Here is a 12393-nt window from a genome sequence, read left to right as displayed (position 1 = left end):
GTGTGTGCGTGGTGTTGTGTTGTGTGTATGTGTTGGTGCACGTGTGTGTCCATGGATCAGCCTGGCATCGATTTAGATGAGTGACCTTCACCCTAGCATCTGTGTCCCAACACATCAGTGTTAATTAAATCAGCTGTAGGGGACAGACTGCGTATGCAACTTCTGTCATTAATTTGTATGTGCAGTGTGTCTGCTGCCTGTCCCTCTGCCTGTCCATTTTCCAAATGTGTGTGAGTGTGTGTGTGTGTGTGTGTGTGTGTGTGTCTGAGGGAGAGAGAGAGTGCATCTTCATTCATCACCTTCCTTTTATTGATTATCTGTGTTGATCCTGGTGAAAGTGTGTATATTTGCGCGTGTGTGAGGTTATGCAGTCGTGTGTCTGTGTGAGGCAGTAAGAAGCTTCTCCAAAGCAATGGGATAAGATCAGTGAATCTCTTTCTCTCTGTGTCTGTTCAGTACAGTGCAGATAAGTAGCCAAGGTGACTAAAGGCTTACACACCTGGTACCTGTTAACATTTTATCACAAGGCAGCACACTGCAGCCACAGAAAAGAGTAAATCCTTCCACAAAATGACTTGCAACAATGATACATGGGTAACTTAGGTATTGGCAAAGAGAAGAGAAGCATAAATATAATATTATGCCTTGTTTGGTGTCTATTTATTATTTTGTGTCCATGGATGTAGCAGACCTTTTCTATTATGTTCCATTCTGTTTCATCATGCTGTCCACCAACCACCGGTTGTGTGGCAATAAAGATTCTATTGTACTCTATTCTATTTGGTGTATCATAGACTTCATGAAAAAAGCATCCGCACACTCAAATCTGTGCAAGAATCTTTATAATATGCAAGCTTTCGGTGGGAGACCTTCTTCAAGGCATCAGCTCATCATAGACTTAACATAACATGGCCCGGGAAATCTGCTTGTCACATAGAAAAGTCATATCATTTACTTGGTATAGCAACATATTGTGTGTATGAGCAGTTTCTCCGTTCAATAATTTTGATCCATCAGAACTGTAACACTCAACTGTCCTTTCCTTGCCTGTTGGGGGCAGGAATGGATAGAATTTGATAGGTTTTTGAAAAGAAGAGACACTAATACCTTACAATCAGGCTTAGTAGAGGTTAAACAAAAACGAGAGCGGTATTACTTCAAGAAGAAGAATGTGAGTGTCCTTCATGAGGAATGTCCAGTAGCTCAATATGAATGAAACACATATTGATTGCCTCTCTGTATATATATATATATATTCATATATATGTGTCCGTTTGTGTGTGTGTGTGTATCCACGTGTGTACAGGCTAAGTAAGGAGCTGCAGCAGAAAGACAAGGTCATCGAGTCTCTCCGTGCCAAACTCAACCAGCACCAGTCTCATCATCATCACCATCATCATCATCATCGCTCGGACACACCCTGCAGCAGCCATGCCCTCTCTGAGACCACCGACCAATCGGATCGCATCTCCTTCGTGTCTGACGAGCAGGGCTCCACCAATGAGGACCTGGAGCTTTGCTCTGACATGGATGCTGCCAGTGAGTTCGGTCAGGAGGAAACCCAGGCGTTGACCAGGGCCAGCACAGGTAAATACTCCACCACACATGCATGGGGCTCTGTGGTGCAGCAGGGTTAAAGGGAAAATCCACCTTCAGATACTTTTACACTGTTCTATCATCAATCAGTGGTGTTCAGTGTGTCCCACCTGTTACTAGTTAGTGATTTCCTACATGTCCCATTTTGACTTTCAACATCCCCCAGAGAAAGAGCCTGAACTTGTAGCATTCATCTATGGATTATAAATGTTGGTGGAGAGAGTAGTAGTGATGGTGAGAGCATAGTAACAGCAAGAGAGTACAAGTTTTTCCAGTCGAAAAAAAGTGAGCATTGCGCATGATGATGTATGATTGTTGAACGTTGGTGCAAAATGTCTAATGGAGTCTAGAAAGAAGCTCTTGCCACTGACACCAAAACCTGAAGTTTAGCATTGATTTAAGATAGTTGAAAAGATTCCTGCAATGGAAATATCTTGATGTGACATTGTGTTGTCTACATTTGGCCAGTCATCCACAGGAATAAGAAAAATTCACCATCAAACAACAAAATGGGCCCAGTAATGCAAGGTACATTGTCGATTTTTATAAGTGTTAAAGTGTTTCACGGTGGATTTTTCCTTTAAGCCCAGACAATGTGATATGCTCAGGATGTAATGAGTTTTAATCAGGATCTTGACCTTTGTCACATGCCATCTGCAGTCTCGCCTATCCTCTCTGTTAATGACAAATAAAGCACAAATGTCCTAGATTAACAAAAGGCATGCAAATTTAATATGGTGCCCTGAGTACACGCATAATAAAACACACACACACACACACAAACACACACACACACACACACACACGCACCCATTATTTAACGTGTCCGCTTCCACAACTCCTGCCATCTATCATGTCCCTCGGTGACAGTACACTCTTTTGTTTTCCAGATTGCCACTCCCACAGTGGTTCCATGTCACGCCATCCCTCTGTCCCTCCATCCATCACCTCATCCCACAGAGCCCAGTCCTGTCTCAGCTGTCCCAGCATGCAATGCCCCAGCTCTCCTCACAAAGCCGCTGACATGCAGAGTCAGACAGGTAGGGAGATGGAGGAGGGAGGAGAGTTAACACGCTACATTGGCTATGTTCCCAAAATCAAGACAAAGAACAATGCCAAACGTTTGATGTTATGATGTTATGATGTTTGATGTAATCAGGCCGCAAATTTTTAGAACTCAGTCATTCACGTGTGACTGACATTCAACCCATGTAAATCAATTCTCTATCCCTTCATCTACTGTTATTTTGTGTAGACCTTCACAGTAGTTCCTGCTTTTCCTTTCCTTGCCTGTATCTCTTTCATTATCCTCCTCTCTGTTGTCTGTCCACATCTGTCTATTCTCTGGTTATTATACTATTCTACCCCTCTTTCTTTTCTCTTCTCTTCTCTTTTCTTTTCCTTTCTTTTCTTCTCTTTTCCTTTCTTTTCCTTTCTTTTCCTCTCTTCTCTTCTCTTCTCTTCTCTTCTCTTCTCTTCTCTTCTCTTCTCTTCTCTTCTCTTCCTCCTCTCTCCATCCATAGTTCCAGGGCGGTTTTCTGTGCCTACATCCACATCTCTCCCAGCCCCAGTCTTCACCTCTACCCCCTACCACTTTGTCCCCTCCTCCACCCAGAGGGCACCTTTGCCCTTTGATCCCCACTCTGCCACCCTGCGAACCCGTTACCAAGGCAGCGGGGGGGTTGGTTTCTCCCTGGCTGAGGTGCACCAGGAGCTGCAGATGTTGCAGAGGCAGCTGGGAGACAGTGAGAGTGCGTTTGCTTGACTGTGTGTGCATGCGAGTGTGTGTGTGTGTGTGTGTGTGTATGTGTGTGTGTGTGTGTGTGTGTGTGTGTGTGTGTATTATAAACAACAGTTTTCCTGTTTGAAGTTTGGCCTGTACAGGGCCTAAGCTTGGATGGTACATTTTAATGAATCTATATTATTTCCTTATTTGTACTTTCATTAATCGGCTAAGACAGGGGCCTAATAAAAATGAATGCATTTTGCTCTGGGACCCAGGTAATTGAAATATGACAGAACTCTCTTTCAGATATCTGTGATCTATTTGGGTCCCCACCCGCACCCTGAAATAAGACTTAAATGATGCATAATTTTTGTATTTTTAAGTCCTTTTCATGATATTCCTTTTATTGACTCTTATGGCTACTCAACTAGAACAAGAATTGCATGAAGAAATATATTTGCTGCTTGCTAGTTAGCCGCCTTACCATTACTATTTCACCATGAATAAGAATAATGGGTAATGATAGTGATGTGACTGCGCTGTCTACAGGCCCCTAGATAGAGCTGGAGGGTGGAGTGTGTGTGTAATTGAGTGAAAGATGATTTGCTGTAACTCATCGCCTGTGGCTGCATAATCCATATCTCCCTAATTGCCTCCTCTCCCTCCTTTCTTCTGCTCTTTTCCTCATCCCCTTGTCTTTGTCTTCAACAATACAGCACAGTACTTAATAATGTCTCTTATTAAATAACCGTTCTTCTCTTGGTGCTTAATGAACCCAGTGCATCCAGCTTGAGATGGATTTGCTGTGATCTCAAACTCTGGTGTGGAATGTCGATTTGAGAAGCCCTCACTGATGTATAATTAACAAACTCATTCTATATCTGGAAAGAAATCCACATCTTTCTGGGACTCTATCTCTTTCTCTCTCTCTCTCTCTCTCTCTCTCTCTCTCTCTCTCTCTCTCTCTCTCTCTCTCTCCCTCTCTCATTCACTCTCCCCTCCCTCTCTCACTCACTCCCTCTCTCTCTGGGTTTGGTATAGGGCTGAACAATTAATCGAAATTTTATCGAAATCGCAATATGGCCTACTGCAATTTTCAAATCGCAGGAGGTGCAATATTTGTTAAAGGCGAAATGTGTGTCAAAATACCATTTTAAATGAAATATTGTCGTGCTGCAGAGATGTCCTGGCCTACACATCATATTCTACAGACTTAAGAAAACATCTTTGTTTGGTACAGATCCCCGCAAAAATCACACCATAATCATTTTAATATGTTTTTCAATGAAAATGAGAATAATGATGTAAAAATATCATTCCCTCTAATATCGCAAATCATATCGCAATTGCAATATCAGTCAAAATAATCGCAATTAGATATTTTTTCAAAATCGTTCAGCCCTAGTTTGGTAGGCATGAGAGTGTGATTTCACCCTGTCTCCAGACTGACTAGTCTACTGACAAATAGATAATCTTAGATGTATTTATCTATACATTTCAGGCTTTTTTTGCAAACAAATATGCAGTGTTTTTTAATCTTCCCTCATCCTCTGCAGGATTTTCCATTCCACAATCCAAGCCTCTCCAAGGTTTCCCACTGTTGGCCCACCAGCAGCCCGACTCCTCCGGCTTCCTTCCTCTCTCCTACCACGGCCTCCTCCCTTCTCCTCTCGGCGGCGCTGCCAGCCTCAGTGCCAGTCTGAATGCCAGCCCAGCCATGAAAGCTGGGGCCAGCCTGCTGGAGAACAGTGCATTGTGGGATATGTCCTATGGTGCCCGACCAATGAGAGTCGGAGCTGACCTGTCGTCAGGATCGTCAGGGTACCAGTCAGGCACCAGCCACACAGGTAGAGATACAGCCTTTAATATCAGACCAGATAGATAAAAACTAAGTGATGAAAAACAATGTGAAAATGCAATTTAACTGTATTGGACAGGAATAGAATCTCTTAGTTCATAAAGTGCGCCTGTGTTCTGGTTTGCTGTAGGCTCAGACCTGATGAAGGAGCATCTGAGAGAGATCAGGAGCCTGAGGCAGAGACTGGAGGACTCCATTCAGACCAACGACCGCCTCCGACAGCAGCTGGAGGAGAGACTGGCCAACACCGCCAGGGAGAAAGGTAAGACGCGCACGCGCACACACACACACACACACACACACACACACACACACACACACACACACACACACACACACACACAGTCTTGACTCAATCGTAAAACTTTCAATATTGCATCCCCTTTCTCAACACATTACATATAGTAAATATTGATTGACACAGCACTGCAGATAGGTCATTTATTCCTTCCCCACTTCCTTACTACTTGCCCCCTTTCTCCTCCTCTTCATTTTCCCCCTTCCACATCATTCTCCTTCTGCTGTCTCCTCCTCTTTCTCCCTTTTCACCTCCTTCACCTTCTGTCTCCTTATTCTCCCCTGTCCTCCTCCTTCTCCCTCTTCTCTGCAGGTGCTCCTACCAACATCTATATCCAGGGTCTGGACTCGGTCGGTCAGCTGTCCAGTGAGATCAGACTTCTGAAGGAGGAGAACGTCAGCCTGCAGAACCAGATCAAGCAGGCCACCAGAGGTACACAGATGCTGATGCAGGCCTTTTATTAAAAATCAGATATTGGCCAATGTTGCAATGTGCATATGATGCAATTCCTTTGTTTACATATGTATTGTACAATTGATCAATACCACGTTGGTTGTCTATGGGAAGCCCTTAATCTGGATTGATTCTAATGTGCGTGAATATTATTATTAGTATAAGTATTATTGTCCTGGGTTTCAATGGAGCATTTTAGGGTCACATGATGGTCTAAATGCTGTTTCAGAGGCTTTTCCACCCTGACAATTATACAGTTCTGAGGAATAACTGAATTTTCATAAATCTTTTGGAATTTGTTTTGTCAAATTTAAATATACTGAATATCGGTACAAAATATCTGCTGTTGACAGTTTCACAAAATATGTGTATCAGTGTCAACCTGTCCATACCTGTCAAACCCTATAATGGAATATTCTACAGTATGATATTTTTGCCTAAACCTGATTGGACACAACTGATTTGGCTCAGGCTGAATTTCTCAATTAATTGCCTGGATGCAAGTTAGTGACAGGCTCAAACATACTGTTAAAGTGTCACGATATAGTTGAGTGCTTAAGTACTGTATCCAGAAATTTTTCAAGGTTTGGGTTGGTTCAGCCTTGAACCCCCCCGCCAAGCTCTGTAATGTTATCTCTCCCGTGCAGATGGTAGTAAGGAGGCGGAGCAGATGCGGGAGGCGGTCCTGATGGAGCGGGCCAAGCTGAAGGAGGCGGAGTTAGAGGCAGAGAGGTGGGCGGAGCAAAGCAGGAGGCTGCAAGCTGAGGCTCAGGCTCACAGCCAGGAGATCACACAGCTCAGACAGGACAGACAGAGGCACCAAGAAACCATCAACAGGTAGAGAAAGAGAGAGAGAGAGTGTGTGTGTGTGTGTGTGTGTGTGTGTGTGTGTGTGTGTGTGTGTGTGTGTGTGTGTGTGTGTGTGTTTATGCAGAGTAAATTTTCTAGTAAGTTGATTTTTACAAGAACCTAACAAGAGCAACAAGCTAAATTACATGTGTGTGATTATGTTTGTGTGTGTGTGTGTGTCTCGACAGGCTCCAGCATGAGGTGAGTGTTCTCCAGCAGCAGTTGTGTGAGAGCCGGGGCCTGGTCCACTCTCTGCAGTGTGAGCTCCAGATGTACCACAGAGTGTGTGGCGTCCCCAAAAACACACACTCAGGTAAGACTCTCATCACCACTGCACTCTGTTACTAACTACTCCAGGCCAGCTTTGTTGTTACTGTAACAGTTCAGCTGTGGCTTATTGTCAGTGTGAAGGTGGATTGGTTATCAATGGAATGGCTTGGGTCAATCAATAATCTGTGTTTTGTTGATTGAAGTCAGTTCATTTGAGTTCATTTGAGGGTTTTGTTAGTGCAAGATCACAGCTAATCAGTGACACTGATCAATTAAAACCATCAACTTGGTTAAATCCCCCTTCTCTCTCTCACTCGCACACAAAGACAAGCAAACCACAAGCAAACAAACCTCAGGAAAGATAACAAAACAAAATGACTCTGTGACTCAGTGAAAACACGATGTGTGTCTGGCACAGCTCCTAGAGAATTACTCAGCTTTGGCATACAAAAGTATAAATCTCTCTCTCTCTCTCTCTCTCTCTCTGTCTGTTTGTGTTTCCAAGCAGGTCAGGGCAGTGAGGGCACCCAGCCAGGGGACATCGCTGTGACCTTTGACCCCAGAGAGCTGCATATTCAGCTGGAGCAGCGGCTGACTGGTCAGGCTGACACACAGCCTCATGCCAGGAGGCAGCTCTTCAACGGTCAGTACGCCTCACACACCCAGACATCCTCCTTTTGACCATAGGGTGGTTCGAGGCAGGATGAAAAGGGACAGCATCCCTCTTGTTAACAAAATAATTAAATGCATCTGCTCTATTCAGTGCAAGATTTTAGGGGAAGGGTGAAGGAATACAAACATTTGTCTGCCTTCCATCCACCATGTTAAACTTGAACACATCGCCCACTGTCTTTGACCTTTTCAAGGTCAATGTAAGGAGACAGTTTCCCAGACAAGCACACAACATTGCTTCATTTTTAACTGAATTAGCTGAGGTATGATGTTGTCATATTGTTGTTGCCGAGTGAAAACCTTTTCAAGAACCAAGAAAACCAGCCTTGTTTTTGTCTTGACCACCATGCATTTTTCATTTTGTCCAATGGGTTTTGAAAGGTCTTCATAAGCCCAAGGGTTGGAGAACTTTCTCAACCCATAGAGGAGCATGTAATCCTTCAATTTCAGTTAAAACATGAAATCAAAATCACCAAAATTAGAGTTACAAAGTTTTCATCCGGCAACATTCATATGTTACTGTTATTTAGCCAGGAACCATGAGCAGATTCAATCATTGAGGTGATGCAATGTGATTGGATTTTATTCAGTACAGTCCAATACAATTCACTACAGTATAATCCTGCTTACTGTCCAGTATGGAAATTCCTCTTATGCCAAACATGTCCGCCTGATTTCCATTGTGCCGTTGCTGTTCTCCACAGACAACGCTCCCTCTCCTCCTGTGAGAGACACAGGACTCCTCAGTACTTCCACCCCTCTCTCTCCTACACAAGAACATACGGTGGAGACTGGGGCAGCTGACCAAGGTGAGCACGGTAAATGGACACTTGTCCCAACAATTATGACCAACACAGTCTTCTTCACTTCTGAAAGCAACATTGTCCATCTCAGTTACCTCTTCACAGCATGGATTAAAGCTAGTGGATACATTTAAATCTACTGTGATTGTCCCAGGCTAAACTTAATCCATGTGAAATCTGCCCAGTGGTTTACAGATGTTTGACTAAATAAAAGAATGAGTATAGAGACTGTTACTTTTCAATTCAATATGTGTTAAAGATGTGTCATTATACTAACAACACATGTTGACTCAAAATGTGCTGACACATGATGAAAATTATCACAAAAAATCTTATTCCAAAGCACGTTTTCTTTTGAAGAGTTTGTGTTTCTGTAAGATAATATGTCTGTCTCTCTTCTCTTCTCTCCTCTTCCCAGCAGCCCTGACTCTGCAGGGTCAAGCCCCGGACGGCTCCTTTGCCAACCGTCATGGCCGCCATGTGGTGGGCCACGTGGACGACTTCAAGGCTCTGCAGCAGCAGATCCTGGAGGGCAGCGCTCTCGTCCGCAAGATGGAGGCCACAATCCAGTCCTTGACCGCCCCAATGCTGCGGGAGTTCAGCCTGCACCAGGTGAGAGGTCCAGGAACCTGATCCTGAGAGATGTAAAGTAGCCAAGAAACCAAGATGCATTACTATGTAGGACTTGGAGGAACACAAGTGAGGAGAGTAGCTCTTATCTAGTAGATCTCATTACCTCCTCAGTAGTCTTGGTTTGACTGATAGACTGATCACTTACAGTATGTAGTCTGAAGGAAGAGAACAAACTGAATGAGGCTTCAATAAGTTTCCATCAAAGTATATTTTGTGAATTTTGATGTACTGAATTCAAAAAATAGAATGGAAATTAGGTGATAAAATTGCCTCAATATCGGAAAAAGGTAATATGCTTGTTTGAAGTGGAATTTTTTTTGTAAATTAAGAAATTATGTGGAATAAATAATGGCTTAGACTTGGCAGGATTGGCTTGGCAAATAGTGACTTGGACATCCTGAAATGTCTGTGTATCATCTGTCCACCACCTACATTTCAGTAAACATAGCTAATGAGATATAATATTTAAACTTTTGGATAATGTTCAAATATTTTTTTAGTAGTTTGTGTGAGCCTGGTTATCTGTTTAATGTATTGTTTGTCTCCCTCCCTCCCTCTCAGCCTTTGGACGCCGGCTCTGTCAGGAAGCTGCTAGCCAACACTAAAACCCTGCGACAGATCCTGGAGGAGGCCAACTCTCTGCTTAGGATGTTCTGGAGAGCAGCTCTGCCAAGCTCCGAGGAAACCAACCACAGCACCAAGCAGGTCAGGGCCACCGCTGAGTCTCCACAAAACTCTCTTTGTTGCTGTTACAGCCGTGGGGAGAGAATATCGTCCTGAACAGATTCATGAGTCGGGTGTGATGAAATGGGATATACTGGATAAAGGACCAACATTTTTGAACGGTGTGTATTTATTCTGTGTGTGTGTGTGTGTTCAGGAGCAGTCTCTGAAGGAGGAGGTCGGTTCTCTCCGTGAGAGGCTCTCGGAGCAGGAGGAGGCTCTAAGGGACGCCATGGAGAGACTGAAGAGCTCCAACCGCACCAAAGATAGCATGGAGCACTTTATAGTCAGCCAGCGTGAGTCACTGTTTATCCCCAGTACAGCTGTCTCTCTAGCAGTGTGATAGAAGGCACATGCTGGTATGGCATACTGTATGTATAACATATCGTCAAATGGATCTAATGCACTTTCATATGTAGCTATACTTTTCATAACAGTACTCATCACAGGTGATTTGCTACTGGGATTATCAATAATTCCGTGGTGGATTATCAATCCACCAATAGATTGTTGATCTTTGCATTCAGAGCATTAAAATAATATTATATAATTTTTATATTTTTTTAAAATGATTAATTGTTGTATCAAATAGTATGATGAAAAATGGGTCTCCTCTAAAGTAAAATGAACCTGGGTTGATGGCGTTTGATCACATTTTGATATAATTTATTTGTATAGCATAACCCTAGCATAGACAATCTTAAAGATTGATTACACTTGTTGCTTTTTTGGTTATTGAAACGATTAATGTTAATATCAGCTCAAGACCTATTGGCTATACTGAGGTATATAGAGTATATCTACCACTTTCTCAGGATATTGTAGACTCCACAGATAGACTGATAGATTCCCTCCTATCAACCTACTTACCATTAGTACGCATTGATATACAGATGGTGGGCTCACAGCATACCTACCTCTTAAGCTACCTCTTCTCCCCCTCTTTCCCTCTCCTTACTCATTTATTTCCTCTTCCTTTAATCTCGCCTTGTTTCATCTCTCATTAATCTCTCTGTCCCATCCATGGCTAATACATTCATTCTATGGTCTGAACGTCAGAAATATGGAATAGATGAATTACCTTGAGATGGGATGATGAGTACTGTGCTTTACTCTTAAAGCACGAGGGAAGATGGATCCATCGTCATCTATCATCATCATCATCTCTGTCTGTTTCACCGTCTTGCTTAGTCTTGGTCTCTCTAGTTTTACCTGAACCCCCCCCCCCCTCTCTTCTCTTTTCCTGTTGCCCTTCATCATTTACATACTAGTAGAATCGAGATGCCAGAGCGGCCTCGTGGCAGAATGAGTCAGCCTTGTGTTTGCGTCTGCATGTCTCTGTGGTATTGATGAATGACTAAGGATGATTCACAGCTGGTTTGTGTATGTCTGTGTGTTTGTTCACAGTGTCGAGAACACGGGACGTCTTGAAGAAAGCCAAGACTAACCTAGAGGTGAGCGCACTCTGCTGAGTCCTTACATGCTCATTTTGGTTTTCGCACTGCTGATCATATTTTGTTATGTTTTTATGCTTCGTAGTAATGTAAATAAAGCATTTGTCTATGAATATGTTATTCCAGCATGGTGAGTATTCCCTTATCATATGTATGAAATCAAAAGACATGGCTGGGTTTAGTTGAGGTGATCTAACACAGTTGTTTTTGTCCACTACTGGAGAGAAACAGTCACCAATGGATTATTATCAATGAATATCCTTGTTTTCCCCTCTTTCTTTCCCACTTTATCTCTGAAACACCTTCCACTCTCTCTCTCCCTCTCTCTCTCCTCCTCTCTTTGTCCCTCTTATGCCTCCTGCTGAGTCTCCCCAGGAGAATGAGCTCAAGATGTCCTCCCTTCGCCATGCCTCTTTCTCCTCTCCTTCCTCCTCCTTTTCCTCCCCCTCCTCCTCTTCCCCCTCTTCCTCCTCCTCCTCCTCCTCCTCACGTCCCTGGGTTGGTAAAGGTACGGTTCCCTGGCTTTGTGTGCCTGTGACTGTGCCTGGATCAGTGTCCTGATAACACGATAAAGCTGCTTCTGTTTGATGAAAACCTTGGTATCTCCTTAAAAATTTGCTTTTCCAGAAAAAAGAAATTGACTGGTTTTCGGATTAATGCCTATTCATTTTGCTAAATATCCATTTTGAAACAGCTCTTGGATCCAAGGTTTGTGGATCTTTTTTAGTGCATCATCTCAACTTTTAAGCAAAGTAAAAAAAAATAAAATAAAGATAAACACCAAAATGGGAGTGAGGAGGTTTTCGTACAAATGCAGCATTTGGATAACAAGGATAACACCAGTGCAATTGTAGTTTTTTTCCCTATCACCATTATTGCCCATGAAAAGTCTAAACCCACTGCTCTATTAGGTCTAATGCAGATTTGTTTTACCTCACAGAACTCATAGGCTCCATTTGTTTTCAAAAATCAATTAAAAACAGCTGGCAGTAACATGCTGCTGCCTTGGCTAATGTAATACATCATGCTGAACAGTCTTGCAGTTTTTCCTAATATGA

The 12393-nt window shown here is 43.1% G+C and overlaps 1 protein-coding gene across 3 annotated transcripts in view; it reads left to right on the top strand.

Moving 5' to 3' along the window:
• Nucleotides 1-11906, top strand: part of LOC139648787 (myomegalin-like) — a 32617-nt gene extending 20711 nt beyond the window's left edge. Inside the window, exons 21-34 of one of the 3 annotated variants that reach the window (XM_071525026.1) lie at nt 1307-1587; nt 2487-2636; nt 4879-5169; nt 5311-5442; nt 5791-5910; nt 6579-6663; nt 6969-7093; nt 7556-7693; nt 8427-8540; nt 8947-9137; nt 9720-9863; nt 10039-10177; nt 11289-11335; nt 11711-11906. In XM_071525026.1, the coding sequence (XP_071381127.1) occupies nt 1307-1587; nt 2487-2636; nt 4879-5169; nt 5311-5442; nt 5791-5910; nt 6579-6663; nt 6969-7093; nt 7556-7693; nt 8427-8540; nt 8947-9137; nt 9720-9863; nt 10039-10177; nt 11289-11335; nt 11711-11896 (2143 nt within the window). In that variant the 3' untranslated portion in view covers nt 11897-11906. Of the gene's footprint in view, nt 1-1306; nt 1588-2486; nt 2637-4878; nt 5170-5310; nt 5443-5790; nt 5911-6578; nt 6769-6968; nt 7094-7555; nt 7694-8426; nt 8541-8946; nt 9138-9719; nt 9864-10038; nt 10178-11288; nt 11336-11710 lie in introns of all 3 variants that reach the window. The other 2 variants (XM_071525025.1, XM_071525024.1) reach the window with 2 other exon arrangements.
• Nucleotides 11907-12393: the final 487 nt, after the last annotated feature.

This window comes from Centroberyx affinis, unplaced genomic scaffold (genome assembly GCF_046629955.1).
Source record: "Centroberyx affinis isolate AG114_WGS23_722 - 3 ecotype Tasmania unplaced genomic scaffold, CSIRO-AGI_Caff_v1 ptg001257l_1, whole genome shotgun sequence".
Taxonomy (NCBI): domain Eukaryota; kingdom Metazoa; phylum Chordata; class Actinopteri; order Beryciformes; family Berycidae; genus Centroberyx; species Centroberyx affinis.
The sequence above is the reverse complement of the archived record's forward strand: the minus strand, read 5'-3'. Positions and strand labels throughout refer to the sequence as shown.